The 19,593-nt window shown below is 53.1% G+C and overlaps 2 protein-coding genes across 3 annotated transcripts in view; one reads left to right on the plus strand and one right to left on the minus strand.

Annotated features, from left to right (window-relative positions):
- CDHR2 (cadherin related family member 2) overlaps nucleotides 1-6,805 on the plus strand; it is a 45,884-nt gene extending 39,079 nt beyond the window's left edge. For both annotated transcript variants that reach the window (XM_069591746.1, XM_069591748.1), the window contains 4 exons: nucleotides 2,969-3,082; nucleotides 3,163-3,243; nucleotides 3,441-3,498; nucleotides 6,531-6,805. In XM_069591746.1, the coding sequence (XP_069447847.1) occupies nucleotides 2,969-3,082; nucleotides 3,163-3,243; nucleotides 3,441-3,498; nucleotides 6,531-6,665 (388 nt within the window). In that variant the 3' untranslated portion in view covers nucleotides 6,666-6,805. The remainder of the gene's footprint in view (nucleotides 1-2,968; nucleotides 3,083-3,162; nucleotides 3,244-3,440; nucleotides 3,499-6,530) is intronic.
- Nucleotides 6,806-6,835: 30 nt separating this feature from the next.
- GPRIN1 (G protein regulated inducer of neurite outgrowth 1) lies at nucleotides 6,836-18,233 on the minus strand. Its single transcript, XM_069591749.1, has 2 exons — nucleotides 17,762-18,233; nucleotides 6,836-10,666 (listed from the first exon to the last, which is right to left on the minus strand). The coding sequence occupies exon 2, from the start codon at nucleotides 10,498-10,500 to the stop codon at nucleotides 7,729-7,731; it is 2,772 nt and encodes a 923-aa protein (XP_069447850.1). The 5' UTR covers nucleotides 10,501-10,666; nucleotides 17,762-18,233; the 3' UTR covers nucleotides 6,836-7,728.
- Between the last annotated feature and the right edge of the window lie 1,360 nt (nucleotides 18,234-19,593).

The following is a 19,593-nucleotide window of genomic DNA, read 5'->3' on the forward strand; positions in this document are numbered from 1 at the left end:
ATGTACTCTGCATATAAGTTAAATAAGCAGGGTGACAATATACAGCCTTTATGTACTCCTTTCCCAATTTTGAACCAGTCCGTTGTTCTAACTGTTGTTTCTTGACCTGCATATAGGTTTCTCAGGAGGCAGGTAAGGTGATCTGGTATTCCCATCTCTTTAAGAATTTTCTACAGTTTGTTGTGATCCATAGTCAAAGGCTTTAGCCTAGTTAATGGGGCAGAAGTAGGTGTTTTTCTGGAATTTCCTTGCTTTCTCTATGATCCAGTGGATGTTGGCAATTTCATATCTGGTTCCTCTGCCTTTTCTAAAACCAGCTTGTACATTTGGAAGTTCTTGGTTTATATGCTTTTGAAGCATAGTTTGAAGGATTTTGAGCATTACCTTGCTAGCGCATGAAATGAGCACAACTGTATGGTAGTCTGAACATTCTTTGCCATTGCCTTGCTTTGGGATTGGAATGAAAACTGGCCTTTTCCAGTACTGTGGCCACTTGTGGCTGAGTTTTCCAAATTTTCTAACATATTGAGTACGGTACTTGAACAGCATCATCTTTTAGGATTTGAAGTACCTCAGCTGGAATTCCATCACCTCCACTAGCTTTGTTCATAGTAATGCTTCCTAAGGCCCACTTGGCATCACACTCCAGGATGTCTGGCTCTAGATGAGTGATCTCATCATCAAGCTTATCCAGGTCACTGAGACCATTTTGTAGAGGTCTGTGTATTCTTGCCACCTCTTCTTAAACTCTTCTGTTTCTTTTAGGCCCTTGACATTTCTGTCCTTTATTTTGCCCATCTTTGCATGAGATGTTCCCTTGGTATCTCTAATTTTCTTAAAGAGATCTCTAATCTTTCCCATACTACTGTTTTCCTCTATTTCTTTGTGTTGTTCACTTAGGAAGACTTTCTCATCTCTCCTTGCTATTCTCTGGAACTCTGCATTCAGATGGGTATATCCTTCCTTTTCTCCTTTGCCTTTAGTTTCTCTTCTTTTCTCAGCTATTTGTTAGGCCTCCTCAGTCAACAACTTTGCCTTCTTGCATTTCTTTTCCTTGGGGACGGTTTTGGTCACTGCCTCCTGTACGGTGTTACAAACCTCCATCCATAGTTCTTCAGGCACTCTGTCTACCAGATCTAATCGCTTGAATCTACTCATCACCTCCACTGTATCATCGTAAGTGATTTGGCTTAGGTCATACCTGAATGGTCTAATGGTTTTCCCTACTTTCTTCAATTTAAGTCTGAATTTTGCAATAAGGAGCCTATGGTCTGAGCCACAGCTCCAGGTCTTGTTTCTGCTGACTGTAGAGAGCGTCTCCATCTTTGGCTGCAAAGAACATAATCAGTCTGATTTTGGTGTTAACCATCTGGTGATGTCCACGTGTAGAGTCATCTCTTGGATGACTCTTGGGTTTTTGGAAAAGGGTGTTTGCTATGACCAGCATGTTCTCTTGGCAAAACTCTGTTAGCCTTTGCCCTGCTTCATTTTGTATTCCTAGGCCGAACTTGCTTGTTTCTCCAGGTATCTCTTGACTTTATACCTTTGCATTCCAGTCCCCTATGATGAAAGGGACACCCTTTTTTGTTAGTTCTAGAAGGTCTTGTAGGTCTTTATAGAACTGATCAACTTCAGCTTCTGTGGCATTAGTGGTTGTGGTATAGACTTGGATTACTGTGATGTTGAATAGTTTGCTTTGGAAGCAAACTGAGATCATTCTGTTTTTTTTTTTTTTTTAGATTTCATGCAAGTACTGCATTTTGAACTCTTTTGTTGACTATGAGGGCTATTACATTTCTTCTAAGGGATTCTTACCCTTAAATATGCCCGTTCCTATCCATTTTAGTTCACTGATTCCTAAAATGTCGATGTTCACTCTTGCCATCTCCTGCTTGACCACATCCATGGTCATGGACCTAACATTCCAGGGTCCTATGCAATATTGTTCTTTACAGCATCGGAGTTTACTTTCACCACCAGACACATCCACAGCTGAGGGCCAGTTGTGCTTTGGCCCAGCCTCTTCATTCTTTCTGGAGCTATTTCTCCACTCTTCCCCAGTAGCTTTCTGGACACCTACCAATCTGGTGGGGCTCATCTTCCAGTGTTATTCACATCTTTTTGTCTTTTCATACTGTTCATGGAGTTCTCAAGGCAAGCATACTAGAGCGGTTTGCCATTCCCTTCTCCAGTGAGCCATGTTTTGTCAGAACTTTCCACCGTGACCCGTCCGTCTAGGGTGGCTCTGCACAGCATGGCTCGTAGTTTTACTGAGTTACACAGGCTGTGATCTGTGTGATCACTTTGGTTAGCTTTCTGTGATTATAGTTTTCATTCTGGAGTCTGTGGGACTGTAGTTCTTGCTTCTTCTGTCTGTACTCTGATGGAAGAAGGTAAGAGGCTTGTGCAAACTTCCTGATGGGAGGGACTGGCTGTGGGAAAATTTGGGCACCAATCATCCTCTGTTGGGCAGGGCCATGCTCAGTAAATCCTTAATCCAATTTTCTGCTGATGAGTGGGGTGCTCCCTTCCTGTCAGTTGTTTGGCCTGAGGCAGCCCAGTCCTGGAGTCTACAGGCTGTAAGGCGGGCTCTAAGGCAGCAAGCTGCAAAAGGGCTTATGCCAACATACCCCTCCTAGGATTGCTGCCGCCAGTGCCTGAGGGTGACAGTGGGCTGGCAGTGGCCTGACTCGGGGGCACATGCTATGCCTTTAATAAATGCTGCTTTTTCCCCCCTTTCTAATGCATATGGAGGCAGTAGACATACCTGGGTGTGATGCTAGGCTTTGCCACTGATCAGCTGTGTGGTCTTCAGCAATGATTTCCCTTCCGTGATTCTTACCCTCTGTAAGATGGAGCTAACACTCCACCAGCAAAGTGGTTGTGAAATCACATTCTCAGGGCCTGTACTGGGCACACAGTAGGGGAATAGGGAAAGTAGTGACCTTCCGTTCTGGGTTCCTCATAGCTACCAGCGGAAGCTTCGGGCTGTGAAAGCTGCCAAGGAGGCCCGGAAGACAGCAGTGGGGGTGATGCCCCCAGGCTCTGCCATTCCTGGGACTAATGTGTACAACACTGAGAGGTAAGTGGGGATCAAAGGGTGGGTAAGAGACCCCATGGGGTGGTTAAGCCCATGGTTACTGGACTGGGCCTTCTCTCCAGGGCCAATCCCATGCTGAACCTCCCCGCCAAGGACCTGGGCTTTGAGTCCCAATCTTCCTCCAGCGACTTGGACCACATCAGGTGAGCAGTGCCCCTGGCAGCCAGGCTGGTTGGTGGTAATAGTCATGGTGTGGGGAAGGGTGATGATGATGATGGTGATGGTGGTGGTGATGGTGATGGTGGTGGTGGTGATGGTGATGGTGGTAGTGGAAGTTGTTGGCCACAGACAGGTTGGACTGGGCCTGCCAACCATCTGAGCTCCATTGTCTCCCCTACAGCATCAACTCCCTGGATGACAATTCTGTGGATCTGGAAAACCGCACGCAGGAAATCAAGGCAAGATGGGGGATGAGTTGGTACCAGGGGTTTCTGACTTAGGGTGCTTCTCTTAAGAGGTGGGGTTCAGGACAGAGCTCGAGGGACCTGCTGCTGACATGGGTGTCTCTGCACTCAGCCCTGGGAAATCCCACAGCTTTGGAATGGGACCCAATCCTTATTCCTCTACTCATTCACTGTGACCCTGGGTGGGTGACTTCTTCCCTCTGGTTCTCAGTTTTCTAATCTATAAATGGGGATCAGAACACCAACTATTCAAAACTGTTCTGAGGATGAAATAAGAGTGGGTATAAAAACCATCTGGCACAAAGCAAGTGCTCAGAAATCTGGTTCCTTCCCTTTATATCCTTTATATAAAAGCTGGTGGGGTGGGAAGAGGCGATCCAGAGATGAACATAATCCAACTGAAGAGCAAAGGTAGGCTCGAGTGAACAACAGCGCCATTGTTTGTTCAGTACGCTAGTTGGTTCAGTTAGATCAAGCATTTGCATAGCCTGGGCTGCTGACATGGGGAGCTCTTTAGATGTGAGTGTATCAGGTCACAGCCCAGAGATTCTGATCAGCTGGGGTGGGCCTGGGAAGGAAGGTGCTGCTAAAGCTCCTAGGATTCTAATGTGCAGGTGAGTGAGAACCTCGCAACTGGGAAAGTAGATCAGAGGGCTGGGTGGGGGATGGGGTGCCAGAACCAGGAGCAACTATCCTTTTCTTCCCACTTTGAAAGCCACCACTGGAGTAGAAGCTCTAAGGCCCACTGACCTTTGGTAGTCTCTGGTTTTGTGTGTGTGTGTGTGTGTGTGTGTGTGTGCGTGTGTGTGTGTGTGTAGGGATGGGTATCCTCCCGCCATTCACCTTATCCACTCTACTTTGGGTCCTACCCTCAGCCTAGCCCTGCCCTCTTGGGGATCCACAGCCACCCTTCATGCTTCAAGACTTTTACTTTAAAAAAAAATTTTATTTATTTGTTATTGGCTGTGCTGCGGCTTCCCTGATAGCTCAGTTGGTAAGGAATCTGGGCTGTGCTGGGTCTTTATTGCTGTGTGAGGGCTTTCTCTAGTTGTGGTGCATGGGCATCTCATCGTTGTAGTTTCTCTTGTTGCACAGCACAGGCTCTAGGGCAAGCGGCCTTCAGTAGTTGCAGCACACAGACGCCATAGTTGAAGTTTGCAGGTTCCAGAGCGCCAGCTCAGTAGTTGTGGCACAGGGCCTTAGTTGCCTCGAGACATATGGGATTTTCCTGGAGCAGAGATCAAACCTAATTTCCCTGCATTGGCAGGCGGATTCTTAATCACTGGACCATCAGGGGAGCCTCATGCTTCACAACTTATTTTCCCTTGAGGATCCCTTACTTGAAAAGACTTGGTGAGCCAAAGCCTCTCACAGGTGTTAAAATACCAGAATGCTGCCAAGGACCTGGCTGTCACCTGAAGGCCTCCAAACGGGCCCCCAAGGATGAAGGTGATGGATGGGGGTTCAGGCCGCCAGGCAGTGCTGGAGGCCTCTGGTTGGATGGCTCATCTCTGGGTTCAAGATGGTTTGGAGCAAAAGCTTCCGCTTAGGTGGAGGGAAACAGTCTTGCGGGCTGGAGCAGGTGACTGGGCAGGTGGCCCCTAATGGAGGCTAAGGTTGACCCTAGTGGAGGAGAGTGGAGTGGGGAGGGGAGTGGAGTCAGAGACCCTAGCAGTGGGGCTGGACCTGGGGGTTGGGGAGGGCCAGGGAACCCCCCAGGGAGTCTGGAGAGGGAGGAGGATCAGAGGACTGAGCGTCTTCAGTCTTCAGGCCGGGAAAAAGCCAATCCTGCGAAGGCAGGGAGCAGGGTTCAGTCTCCGAGAATCCTGCGGCAGAAAGCGGGCCTTGAGGTCTCCAAGTGTGGAAAGCAGGTGGGGCCTTTTTCCACAGACCCCTTGGTGCCGACTCACCTAAGCCTTCCATAAATGTTTGTGTGGAAGGTCTGAAAGACCTGAGGGCTCATCCAGTCTGAGTTTTTCAAGCAACCGAGGCCAGGGAGGGGTGTTGAACTGCCCAAGATCAGAAAGTTCGCAAGGTCAGGGCAGCCCGGAACCCAGGTCTCCTATCTCCCAGGCCAGGCCATGTTTCCTGGGCTGCAATGTGCCAACTGTTCCCAATGGGGGTCTGTGTGGAGGGCTCTGGGGAGCATGGCAGACTGTTTAGCTCCTCCTGGGACCCCCTCAGATGTTCCACTGTTTACCAGGGACCAGAACAACCCCAGTCTGGAAAAAGCCCTTAGTGAGCCCTAGGGAGGGTGGAGGTGGTGGTGGTGGTTGGGGCTTTGCTCCCATGGGTGTTCTCATGGTGGAGTAACTGAGCCTGGGGGCCTGGCTGGTCCACAGGAGGGAGTCTTGTGAAGGTGTGAGTGTGACATGTCACATGGTGAGAGGGAAGAGGGAGGGCAGGAGACAAGTTAGTGTATGCTGTGATGGCCAGCAGGCAGGACCTGGGTGTGATGTATCCCTCTGGGATGGCAGAAGGACCTGCCAAATTCAACCAGGGGCAGCGTGAAGTTGTGGACAGGCTTTAGAGTCAGCAGGACAAGCGGTCCAAACCTTGCTGTGCCCCTTCTGGGCCAGAGAGCCTTCCAAGCCTCGGTTTCCTCATCTGTAAACTGGGGGACATTATCCCTCCCTCAAGGGGTCCTATGAGTACCTCAGGTCATGGATGGCTGTGCCCAGCACCCACCGTGCGTGCCATGAGGTACAGGTGGCAAGGACTGTGGCTTGACTGGCTCTGACACAGGACACAGGGCCTGACTTATTCAGGACCTGGCAGAAGACCAAAATGCCGCCATGTTCGTGGGCAAGACAAAGGCTAGAGTAGACCCCTGAGGCCCACCCCATCACCTGAACCCATCTGCACCACCAGTAGTCATGGCCGCCTCTGGGACAGAGTCAGGAAACTGAGACCCCAGCCAAGGAGCCATCTGGTCGTGAGTTTGAAGGCCCATTCATTCTCCTAAGGACTGGAGAGATCACTCCATCTTTGCCCTGGTCTGACCCCTCCCCTCCCTCTTTCCACAGAAGGAGCCCCTGAATGGTCCCATGGGGCCAGATCCAGAGCCCTGGAACAGTGAGCTGTCCGGGAGGAAGGCGGGCTCAGAGCAGAAGGAGGAGCTGGCCTTCACCAACCTTGGCCTGGACACCACAGATCTGTGATGGAGGCGCAGCCACCAGACCCTGGCCACAGAGCTCCACATGGGCCCCCACTCTGCTGATCCACCTCCAAAGAGGCCTTATTACCCCCAAATTATACCTACCCTTCCCTGATCATAATAAGATAAGCTGCTCCATCCCCATCTGCTTGTAGCCAATCACAACTGACAAGGGTTGGGGGAGTATTTTATTACCAATGTATTGTGACAGTTTGTAGCCAAAAACCGTGGCTGGAGGGTTGGGGGACAGGGGTACTGAGTGGTCACAAGGGACTTGTGGGGCTCACGGCACTGGGGGATGAGGGACCAGAGAGGGTGGTCTTTTAGGGACTACGGTGGTTGTAGAGTGAGCTTTCTGTCGTGTCCCCAGCACCCAAGGCCAGCTGTCACCAGGCTGTGGGCCTCTGACCGTGACCCTCCGGCATTTCTGTGACTCTTGCAGCTGCGCCCACAGGGCACTCCTGCAGCTGCCTTTGGCCTGTCTGGGAATTGTGGAGTGGTGTCCAGTGAGGGTGGGAATAGGGCCAGGTGAGGGGGAGACAGGAACAGGGGACAACTACCAGCATGCAAGAGATGCCCAGGCCATGGGGCCAGCCCGCCGCGTGGACACGCACTCGCATACACCCAGGGCTTGCACATCGGGGGTCTCACATGCCAATCCTCACATACTTGGGGCTTTTGTACACAGTTTCTCCCATTCTGGGGACCTGGCTGCCTCTGGAGACCACAGCGCACCTGTCTGGACATCTCAGGAGCCTGCCCTAGCTCTCAAGGCTAGGTTCCCAGAGGTCGCCTAGTGTGGCAGGGAGGGGGTGGCGCTGAGGGCTATGAGGGGACGGGGGGTGTCGGGGCTGGGTTCGTGGGCTCCTGACCACGAGGGAGCTGGGTAGAGGGCATTCATTGGTGTGTTTAGGAAGGGAAAGGGGGGCTTGAAAGGATGAGAAGGCCCTAGATGCTGCCCGCCCCTTGGAGGCCTGTCGCGCGTTGAGGGGATCCCTTCTAGGGGCCTGGGATCGAGAAGGGAGCCTGAGAAGGTTGGAAACCCGGGCGTACAAAAGCGGAGCCGATCACTCGGCCGTGGGCCCGGCCCGCGAGCAGCATCGCGGGCGCCGCACACTCTGCAGCAGCGCGCGGAAGAGGCCCGGCGGGCGCTTGGCGGCTCCCTCAGGGGGCGCGGTGCGGACAGAGCCGGAGCGGCCGGGGCCCGGGCGCGCAGCGGGAGGTGGCGGCGCGGGCGCCCCCTGGCGACCGTGCTCCTCGATCTGTCGCTCCAGATGCTTCTGGATGGCCATGCCCAGCACCTCCACCTCCATGGCGGCGCCGTACACCTCCCACGTCATGCCCTTTTCGTCCCAGCTGACGTCGCGCACCGGCTCGACCGCCTCGGGGGGCGCCGTGGCGGCCGCCAGCGCGGAGCCCGGCTGCACCCGCACTTCGGGGAAGGCGGGCGGCGCGGCGGCCTGCGGCGTCATGGGCCCAGTGGCCACGGAGCGCGTCTCGGCGGCGCCCAGGGACACTTGCAGGCCCGCGTCCCGGCGAGAGGGCGGCCCGGGCGCGGGGCTGGGCGCGCGCGGCGCCCCCTGGAAGCTGAAGGCCGGGCCGCCCGCGCCGTCCTGCGGAGACATGGGGCTCACGGCCACCGATACGCAGGCCTGCGAGCCCGCCTGCGTGCCCGCGTCCTCGCGTGGCGGCGGGGCGCTCGCCTCCCACGACGGCACCTTGGTGAAGTTGTCGCGAGTCCGCGGCCCGGGCGGCGGCGGCGCGACCGCCTCCAGGCCGGGGCTTCTCTCGGCCCTGGCAGCCGCCGGGTCCTTCCGGACGAGGCTGGAGGCCTCGGAGCTGGGCAGTGACGCTGGCTCCACGCGGCCCCCGCCGTCTGCGGGAGAAGGAGCGGAGTCACAGGGTTTGTCATCTACCTGCCTGGAGGAGGCCTTCTCCAGAGTCAGGCTGTCCCCCTTCCCCGAGGATGGGGGCTCCCCCTTTCTTGGAGGCACAGAGTCAGTCTTGTCCAGGGCTACAGGCGCCACCTTTCCAGAGGCAATAGAGCCTGCTGATTCTGAGGATCCAGGGTCCGGCTTCTCTGGGGCCAGTGGCTTCTCGTTTGGCGAAGACGTAGCCTCTACTTTCCCGGCTGAGACGGTGCCCTCCTGCCCAGAGGGTGTGGTTTCCGCTTTGCCCTCGGACTTGGATTCTGCTTTCCCGGAGGCCCTGGGATCCACCTTCGTGGAGTTCATAGGATTGCCCTTCTCGAGGGGCAGAGCATCCACCTTTCCCTCTGGGACAGCTTCTGCCTTTCCTGAGGATGCCAGGACTGTTTTCCCTAGGCTCGCGGGGGTCACCTTTCCTGCGGACTCGGAGTCTATGTCTCCGGGGAGAACAGCTTCTGGCTTTCCCTTGATCACAGGGTCCACTTTCCCTGAGGTGGGGGGTTCAGCCTTCCCCAAGGCTGGGGGACCCACCTTTCCAGGGCCCAGGGGACCTGTCTTTTCCGAGGACAATGTGTCTGCTTTCCCCCTAGTCACTGCCTCAGCTCTTTCAGAGGAAGGAGGACCCATGGGACCAGAGGACGCAGAGTCTATCTTTCCTGATGATTCAGGATTTACTTTTCCAGGAGGTGATGTTTTTGTGTTTCCCACAGAAGTGGCATCCCCCTTTCTGGAGGACACTAGGTCCTCCTTTCTTGAGGACGCGGTTTCTGTCTTTCCCACTGACATCAGTTCTGCCTGCACGGGAGACAAGGGCTCTGGCTTTCCTGAGGACACAGGATCCACTTTTGCCAAAGAAATCGAACCCACTTTGCCTGAAGACACGGGGTCCATATTTTTCAAAGACATGGGCTCCACCTGTCCAGTAGACATGGTTTTTGTCATTCCCACAGACGTGGAGCCTTGCTTTCCTGAGGAGGCAGGGTCCATCTTTCCTAGGAACTGAGGGTCCTCTTTTGTGGAGGACATAATTTCTGCATTTACCATAGATGCAGGATCTGTCATCCCCAAGTGAGTAGGATCTACCCTTCCTGATGGCCCCAGAGCCACTGTTCCAGGCATGATTTTGCCTGGTGACCCTGGAATTAGCATTTCCAAGGACACAGGATCCGCGTTTGCTGAGAGCTCAGGATCTCTCTTTCCCAAAGCTACAAGATCTGTCTTTTCTGCAAATGCAGGCCCCACCTCTTCTGAGGATACTCGAAGTTCTTTTCCTGAATACCTGGGCTCCTCCTTTCTTGGGAATACAGGATCCACTTTGCCCAAGGATCCAGGCTCCTCCTTCCTTAGGGACACTGTGTCCATCTTTCTGGAGCACTGAGGATCCACCTTTCCCAAGGATCCAGGCTCCTCTTTTCCTGGGGTCACAGGATCCTTCCTTCCAGAAGCCACAGAATCCCCTTTCCCTACGATTGCAGGCTCTGTTTTTCCTGTCAACATAGGATCTGTCTTCCTCAAGGACTCAGCATCTTCCTTTCCTATGGAAATGGAATCTACCTGTTTTGAAGACTTGGAATCCATATTCTCTAAGAACATCAGATTTCTGTTCTCTGAGGGTGAAGGATCAGTTTTCTCTGAGGACACAGGCTCTAGCCTCCCAGAGAAGGTGGTTTCTGGTGTTCCTGAGATCAAGGCTCCTTGTGTCCCTAATGTCTCCTTGGTGGCTGCCTCTTGGGAAGGGATGTGGGTCATGGAGGGGTAGGCCACACTCCTGCCAAGGTCCTCAGAGCAGGACGCCCCTTCCCCAGCCCCACTGGGGCTGCTGTGTCTAGAGTCCATGCTTGGGCCTTGGGCGGGGGTGTGCCTTGGGTGTGTAGGGATGGCCTTTTGCTGGGAGGGGCAGCAGTCCCTCATGGCCTGGCTCCCAGCCCCCAGGCTCCCATCCTGTGGGCAGCAGAAGGCTGTGGGCTGGGGTCCTGGGGGGCTGGAGTCCTTGCGAAGCAGCTGGAGCCAGGCTGGGTCTTCAGCACTGCCCAGTTGCCCTCATGACCATGCTTGTGCCCCAGGCTTCTGTCTGGTTCTGAAACATAGAAAGAGCAGACTCAGACTCAGAGGAGACCCAATGGGAGGAGCCTCTATCCAGGCCTCTTCCTTCTCACTGTTTCTAACAGTCAGGCCTTCTTACCACATTCTCTACCTTTGTCTGATCCCCTCCTGTCCATAGGGTCTGGGCTAATAAATGAACCCAACCATACCATTTCTCTGCTTCACTGCTCCCATTGGCCCTCTGGATAAAGGCCAGGCTTCCTAAAAGGGCAATCAAGGCCCTTCACAACTTGGCCACAATCTAACTTTTCACCCTCCCTTTTTAGCCCACCCCATGCAACATGCTACCTAGAAGTTATGCTGTTCTCCTTTAGGCCATGGGTCACAAATTCTGATGCTATAGGGGCCAGGTAGGTAATCTAATTGAGGGAAGCAGACTGGGTCCTCAAACTAGAGAGCACGTGCCTTGTCTAAAGGGGGGGACCATATTCCATTAGCCAAGTACTGTCCTGGAGAAATGCATCCTGGTAGTATCAGTCAGAAGTGGGAAATACAGAAGTTTAATGTAAAATATCCCAATTAATTAAAGATTTAAAAACTCTGGTATGTGGGCCAAAGTATGTCTGTGGATCACCAGTTTATGTCTGTGTAGGCCCTGGGGAGATGGGAATGGTTTACGATTGAGGAAAGGGCACAGTCTGAAATGTGTGTTTTCAAAGGTTGCTTAGGAGGCTGGAGAGGAGGGGTTGGCCAATCATTTATTCAACCTCTCATGCATCCTGCTCTTCATTCATTTACCCAGCCCTTTCCCTGTGATGGTCTAGATGAGAGACGGTACGGCAAAGGTGGTGGGGATGAAGAGTTGGCAGTTTTGAGAGGTCCGAGGGAAACTGACAGGAACCAAACTGGATGTAAGAGGTGATCGTGGGGGTGGTCTGCAGGATTCTGGCTAGGTTGGGGGGCTGCTGGGCAAGACATCTGGGGAAAGGGAGAGTTGCATTTTGGACAAACTAAGTGTGTGGTACCTGGGATACACCCAGGGAGAGGATCTCGCAGGCCGCTGGATCAGCATGCAATTCAGTTTTTTCATACACTCAGCAGCCAATGCACGCAGAGCTCTGACTCCCCCAGATCTCTTCCTCCTGACATCTCCAAAGCCACACTGTAGTGCTCAGGCCAAGATCCCTTGACTTCTCAAACCCTCCAGCCCAACATTTGAGCAAAACATAATGGATCTACCTTCAAAAAAATCCAGAATTTGGCAACTATCCTGAGCCAAACCCACACCATCTCTGCCCGGAATTATTCCTGCTTTACTCTTCACTCTATTTGTTTATTCTCAACACAGCAGCCAGAGGGATCTTAGTGAAATTCAAGGCAGACCTCCTTTGCCCGGAACCACGTAATGTCCCCATTTCATGCAATGTAAAAATGTTAGTCACTCAGCTGCGTCCAGCTCTTTGCAACCCCATGGACTGTAGCCTGCCAGGCTCTTCTGTCCATGGAATTCTCCATGCAAGAATACTGGAGTGGGTAGCCATTCTCTTCTCCAGGGGATCTTCCCAACCCAGGGATTGAATGTGGATCTCCCGAATTACAGGCAGATTCTTTACCATCTGTGCCACCAGGGAAACTCCTCACCATAGCCCACAAGTTCCTGCATTTTCTGGCCCTGTCACAGCTCTTGGTCTTGTCTCCTACTGCTCTCCCCTGATTACCCTGCTTCAGCGACCCGTCTGCCCTGTTGGCCCCTGAACCCAATACCTTGGGGCCTTTGCACTGGCTGTCTCCTCTCTGCCTGAAATGCTTTCGCTCCCAACATCTGCATCTCCCTGAAGCTTTCCCTGACATATCCAGTATAAAGTAGCCTCCTTCCCAACATGGGCTGGTGCTCTCCTCCCCCCTTGCCTTGCTCCATTTTTCTTTCTGGTACCTGTCTTCATCCTCAAATTGCATATGCTTGTTTATTGCTCATGATGTGTCTCTACCATGAGAATGTCTGCTCCAGGAGTGTGGGGACTTTGCCATGTTAACTGAGGTAGTCTCAGGGTTAAGAACAATGACTGGCACATAGTAAGCAAGTGGTTTCCAATACATGTTTGTTAAATAAATGACTGAATGCCCTTTCTGTGACGTTGGTCCCAACATGCCACTCTTGGCTCAAAGCCCTCCTTGCTCTTTTAGGGGAAATAAATTGGTTGCAATCTTTTTGGAAGGACATTTATCAATATCAGACTAATGGTGCATGAGAACATGGCTGGTAATGAGAAGAAAACCAGGAAGTGTGTTTGTAAAATGTGGGACAAACATATGGGAAACCCTCCACCCCCCACAGCTGTTAGAATGGGTGGAGTGATGAGGAAAGATGCTCAAGGTAAGTTAAGGAAAAAAACCAGGGGACAGCATGGCTAGTGGGTTTCTGTGAGTGTAGGCAAGGAAAAGGATAGATACACATCTGTAGGTTTATTTATAAAGAGAAAATTTCTGGAAGGAAACCCATGAAACTTTCAGCAGTGATTGCCTTTGGGAAGTGAGACCAGAGAATCTGCAGGTAGAAGAAACCGTTTTATTAATGCTGCTTTGCAATGCTTGAATTTTGATTATGTGTGCACGTATTATTTTTTAAAGAAAACAGGGAAAAAGAAACTTTTAATGACTTCTTGTTATCTTTAGGGTCAAGTCCAACTCTTTAATGTGCTTCTAAGCCCCTGTGTATTGACTCACTTGGTGGGCTTTATCTTTCATTATGCACTCCATCCCCCACAGCATGTGTACACACACACACACTCAAAAATGCTTTGGGTTCAACCAGGGGTTCACATTCTCTCCCATCTTGGCCCTACAACTTTCCTGCTTGGGTTTTATTAAACCTTCAGTTCTCAGTTTAAATGCCGCCTCCTCCAATGACCTTCTTTGCCTACCACCTTCCTTGAGGTTCCTGTGGCCTCTTGTTCTACTCCTAACCAGACTCTTGTCATTCTGCCTATAGCCCTTTACACCTCTGGATCCCCACCTGGCCCTCAGGTGCCTGGATGGGGATTCAGCTGCTATTTTTCACCACTGGGTCCCCCAAGCTTTGGGCTTATGGGACTTGGGGGGTGAGGATTTCACCAAAATAGGGGGATGGGAGGAGAAGCAGTCTTGCAGAGGATGGTGGGGGACTGGGTTTTGGGAAGTTTAAGTGGGGTGTCTGCGGGTCTTATAGGGGAGATATCCAGGAGGCTTCTGGGATATAGTTTTGAAACACAGGAGAGGTCTGCTGGAATTCTTTGGATCTGGTTTTCATCAGCATAAAAACAGCAGGTGTATGGGGAGCTTGGGGCTTCCCAGGTGGCTCAGTGGTAAAGAATCCGCCTGCCAATGCAGGAGAAGTGGTTCGATCCCTGGGTTGGATCCCAGGGAAGATCCCCTGGAGAAGGAAATGGCAAGCCACTCCAGAATTCTTACCTGGGAAATCCCATTGTCAGAGGAGCCTGTGGGCTATAGTCTATGGGGTTCCAAAAGAGTCGAAAATGACTTAGCGACTAAACAACAACAACAAAATAGGGAGCTTGGGCTGGAACTGGAAGGAGTTGCCAAGGGCTATAGGAGGTATGCTCTGAGTCCTCATCAACCTTCTTTTCACCCCTGGTAACCCAGCCCCGGGGTCCTCTCACACCGGCCCCTCTAACAGGCTCCCTCCCCCAGGTGAGGCATGGGCCAGAAGTCAGGACAGCTCCCCAACTTACCAGCTTCCTGATTTTATACCAGCTCTGTGACCTTAGGCAAGTGCCTTCTCCCCGCTGGGGACCCTGACAAACCTACCCCCTGCTCCCCCAGGGCTGCAGGGAGAATTAAAGAAGATGAAGGGTGTGCACGCTCCTGCTACTTCAGGGCTGGCTGTGTACATGCAAGGCCTGTTTTTATCTACTCAGTCTGTCAGAGCCCAGCTGTGCTCCCAGGAGGGGGCAGGGGAGGGAGGGCCAGCAACACAGGTACAAACTGGCAAAACCTCGCCCTTGGACATGCCTGATCAACTTGGAGTGCTGAAAAAAAATTTTTTTTAAGTTATTGATCAACATCTAAAAATTAGAAGAGTTCATGTGAAAATCAGATTTCTAGCTCCTCTTGGAAAACTAAGATTTGGCAGTCTGCGTGTGCTTCCTTCATAGCAGCAGTGAGCAGTGGCTGCCTCCTTAGATGGATCCAATCAGCCACCATTTCTACCCCTCCCAGTGGTGTCCTGGGCACTGAGGTTGACTGCCTGCTGCCATTGATCACTGATTTGCACCATCATTTTTCTTATAGCAGCCCCTCATGGGTGTTATTCACCTGGTCTGTAGCCACCTGAGTTCTGGCTCTTGACCTAGATGCCAAGAAGGCGGGAGGTGGCCCTGCACACATGAAGTTCTTACAAGGCTTATTACGTGCAAATCCTGCACACTTTCTGGGCAGATGCTCTGGTCTTGTTTTCCAGAGAAGGACACTGAGGTTCGAAGAGGCGGGCATGGCCAAGCTGGCAACATGCCCCTCCTGAAAGTTCCACAAGAGGCTACCTTCTTAGTTGTCAGTCCACAATTCTCTGATGTGGAATAAGGTCCAAGTTGGGACAAAGAGCCTGGCCACATAGTTAGAAAGATGTGGGGGTCAAGTCCCAGCCTAGTCGTTGACTTGTTACATGACTTTGGGTGAGTTTTTCCATACTGAACCTCAGTTTCCCAATCTTTCAAATGGGGGAGATGCATGCATGCTAAGTTGCTTCAGTCGTGTTTGACTCTTTGCAATCCTATGGACTGTAGACTGCCAGGCTCCTCTATCAGAGGAATTCTCCAGGCAAGAATGCTGGAGTGGGTTGCCATGCCCTTTTCCAGAGGATCTTCCTGACCCAGTAATTGAATCCACGTCTCTTACATCTCCTGCATTAGCAAGTGGGTTCTTTACCACTAGCATCACCTGGGAAGCCACAAAGGGGAGAGGATGTAGTTATACTAGTAGAACTGGCTGAGGCCTGGGTTTACGATCTGCCAGGATACTATTCCTAGAGGCTCTACCGCTTGCAGTTCTGCTAGGCTTTACCCAGCTCTCAAGAAAGCCTTGGTATTCTCAAGTCATTTCTCCAAAAGGCAACCCACGCCTGGGGTCTCATATTCTCGCCTCCCATCTCCCACTGGACTCAGCTCCATCACTCTCCCACTGTGTGCTCAGCCCTGGGCCCAGCATTCTCAGGCTTGTTTTTGCATCTGGACTCCACAACAGTCTCAGGAGGGGGGCATTATCATCCCATTTCACAGATGAGGATGCTGAAGTTAGAGGCAGAAAAGACTTGACCAAGGGCACACAGCTGGGAGAGGATGGGGCTGTGATTCAAAGCCTGTTTTGTCTGAATCCAAACCCTGGTTCTTCCTACTCACATCAGCCAAGATCTTGGACATTGATGCGTGGCTCTTAAAACCCCTTTATGCTCTTCAGGGTCATGCCAAGGGTCCTCCCAGTCCCCTGGATCTAACAGGCAACAGCACAAGGAGGTGTCTAGGAGAGGAAGCAAGAGTGTCTTCTGTGTGAGAACCCACTTGTGGGCACACCCTTTGGGCAGATGATCCTGCACACTTCTGCCTCCTGATGGAGGTAAAAGGTTGAAATGACCCCCAGTTGTGTGGGCTGGCTCACCCAGCGTGCAGCGGAGCACGTAGATGGCTTGTCGACATCTGCGCCAGCTTAGGCCAGCCTGGGGAGCCAGAGTCTGGCTCCTGCGTTTTGCTCAAGAACTTGGTGTGCACATGTGCAGTCTGTATGTGCAGAATGCCCTACGTGTCTGTGTCTCCTGGTGGCCATTTGGACCCTGTGGGTATGCACATTCATGGCCACCTGGCCTCAGAGCCTCATTCATGGGAGAGCTGGCCAGTATGTGCACAAGCGTTGTTGTGCCCTGCTCCCAGGCAGAGAAGTCCCTGTGAATGCTCACTCAAGCCCAGAGACCTGGCCAGCCTGTTACTTCCCCTTTAGGATTTCTTCCCGAATTGGAGCCAGGACTGCCAGGCACCTGCAATCACCTCTCCCCATGGTGATAAGATTGACAAAGGCTTGTGGTACTTCAGCAGGTGTGTGTGTGTGACAGTCTAGGTGTGCTGTACCTCACCCTCTCATCCCCTTGTCCTCTACAACCGTCAGAGCAGTAAAGCATCCTGTCTGGGGCTGGATGGGAGAAGGAGTCTAGCAAAGGGTGATATCCAGTCTTCCTTCCAGAAATAGCCTTCAGGGCAGCTGTCCATACACTCACAGGAGGGCAAGAGTGGACATGCAGGAGTTGAGGGGTGGAGAGCAAGCTGAAAGTGTGTGATGGAGTGCATGACACACCTACTCCAGGGTCTGGGGGTACATGAGGGACACCATGATGTGCAGGTGTGAACAGGCGCAAGCAGGCCAGAGCAGGGTGGCTGCGAGTGCATTGTGATGGGGACTATTGCTGAGTTGAGTGTGTGCTATGATAGGCGATGGCTGATGTGAGTGCGTAGCAATGCCTGGATGTGTACGCAAAGATGTACTGGGTGGGTGCACAGGTGGCCATGTGTATGAGTCTGATGGAATGATCAAGGACCATAGTGTGTGTAAACCTGTGGCCTCGAGTGGTGAGCGTGTGACAGTATATGTGGTGGACCCCCAGAGTGTGTGCCACACCGAGCGTGCGACAGCGAGTGTGCTTGATGGTGCCAATAGAGCTACTCGATCGCCGAGCTCGCTCCATGGGGAAAATGAATCAACGCGGGCGGACCCTTTCCCCGCGGTGGCGGGAAGCGCCCCCTCCCGCACCACGGTGCCAAACAAAGCGGCAGCAGAGGCGAGGCCAGGCTCGGGGCCGGGGTCTTACACACAGGGCGGGATGGCCCGCAGGGCCCCTCGGGTGCTCGGCCAGGACTGCGGACCCGCCCCCGCCCCGCCCCAGAGAGGAACCTGGAAATGGACACCCGCCGCCCCAGTAGCGCGCGTACCTTCACCCAGGCGCACGCCAGACACAAGCTGCGCGCTGTGCCCAAACCCCGCCACCCAGGCGGTTCGAGGACCCTGGACAGCGGCTCTGGGGCTGCTGCGAGCGGCAGAAGGGGGTCGACACCGCCCGTTTGTAGCGAGCAGCAGATGCAGGAGCAGCGCTTACCGGGCTCTGTCGCCGTTCCGTCTCCTCGGCGCGCTGCGCTCTGGCTCCCGCCACCGCCACCGCCGCTGCCCGAGCTGCCTCGGCTGCCTCCGGCCGGGCTGGCGGGCGGACCCGCGGACTCGGCGCAGCCGTCCCCCGCGCCAGCTCCGCGCTCCCACCCCGCGCCCCGCCCCGGGCATGCGCGCTAGCTGACTGGCGGCCTCAGAACCCGAGAGGGGGCGGTGCCGCCAGGGAAGCAGGGGCCCAAAGGAGGGAGAGGCGCCCCTCGCCCGCAGCCCCTCACTGCGACCGCTAGGCTCCTGGGTTCCCCGCCCTCCTCGACCCGGTTAGCGTTTCACAGACTGGATACCGAGGGGCGGAGAGGCTGCCTATTTGCTGCGCGCCTGTTGAGGGCGGGGCACGCTGTCACTCAGATCTCACTCAATCCAGCCCCGCGAACGCCCTCTGCTTGTTTCACCGAGGAGAAAACTGGGGCCCAGAGAGGGGAGGCCACTTGTCCAAGGATACTCGGCCTCTGAATAGAGACCCAGGTCTGCGCCATGTCCGAGCTCCCCCTGCACGGAATTTCCCGCCTCCTCCTTGGCCGCACTTCCGGCCTTCTCCCACACCCCCACTTCGCCCCGCCCCCGTCCCCTTTGTCTCGCCGCCACCCACGCTCTCGGGAGTGGAGGGACCTGCGTGGTTGTGGGAGGAGGGAGAGAGCCTTTGATTTCCCCGCTATCGTCCTCCCTAGCCAGGGTGCCCGCTCACCTAGTCTGTGCAAGCCGGGTTCTCCTCCACCCTCCAGCAAATCATTTCACCTTTCAGAGTCTCAATTTCTCCATCTGTAAGATGGGACTAACATGAATCACCTTACAGTGAGTAGTCTTGGAAGGATGAAGGAGCCTGAAGTAGGTGTTCAGAGGCTTTTAGCTGAATTTGAATGGCCAAGGACAGGAGGACTTGTTGCCCACCCCACCTTGACGTTTCTCAGCCGAGAAATAGCCCCCTCCCCTTTGATTTCCCAGAAGGGGAAAAATAAGTCTGTAATTGCCAAAAGGTGATAAAGCCCTCTCACGTGTACTGTAAAATCACCTACTAAGAGTGGTAGCAACTAACGTTAATATGCTTATTTAGGGGCAATGTTTTTATGGTAAAGCCCGCAAGTTAAAGTAACCAGTAAGGTTACCTTGTTTTCAGGTTTCATCTAATTTCCATTTCCAATCACTTATAAGCAAGTTCGTGTGAATGTATTATATCCCGTTTATCAGATAAGAAAACAGATACTGGTGATAGGTCACTTGTTTGCTAGTAATGAACCTAACTCCTGAAACTTCAGGCTTCACCTTTACTTTCTATTCCTCTGACTTACCTGGTGAGCCACAAGTCACTGTGATCGTTAAAAGAAAAAAAAAAATAAAATCTAGATGGCACACATACAAAAAAACCCCAAAAACCTATCGGACTGACGCCTTCAGTTAGCATCCCAGGGAAGCAGAAAATGGGGAGTGACCAACCAACTTTCAGCACCACGGACAGCACCGAGGAACCGGTGTCTTTAGCCCTGAAAATTGCTCATTTACCACAAAAGCATTTCGCTTCACAGTTTACAAACTCTATTCTACACTCAACGTTTCATTTTATCTTCCCTGCAGCCCTTCAAGGTATACATCGTTGGCCCCATGATACACATGAAGACATCAAGCTTTGGGTAGGTTCACAAGACACAAGCAGTAGCAGGAACGTGGCTATAATCTAAAAAGCACTCCCACCCCCAGGGGGGAGGGGGCAGGGCGAGTGTGGATGAGAGCAGGATCAGGGCATGAGTGAGGAGGCCGTAGCAGATGAAAGGT

The sequence above is a fragment of the Ovis canadensis genome, chromosome 5 (genome assembly GCF_042477335.2).
Source record: "Ovis canadensis isolate MfBH-ARS-UI-01 breed Bighorn chromosome 5, ARS-UI_OviCan_v2, whole genome shotgun sequence".
NCBI lineage: Eukaryota > Metazoa > Chordata > Mammalia > Artiodactyla > Bovidae > Ovis > Ovis canadensis.

What these genes read in the sequence shown, in the direction of transcription:
- GPRIN1 (XM_069591749.1), bottom strand. Translation starts at nt 10,500, where the DNA reads ATGAGGGACTGCTGCCCCTCCCAGCAAAAGGCCATCCCTACACACCCA.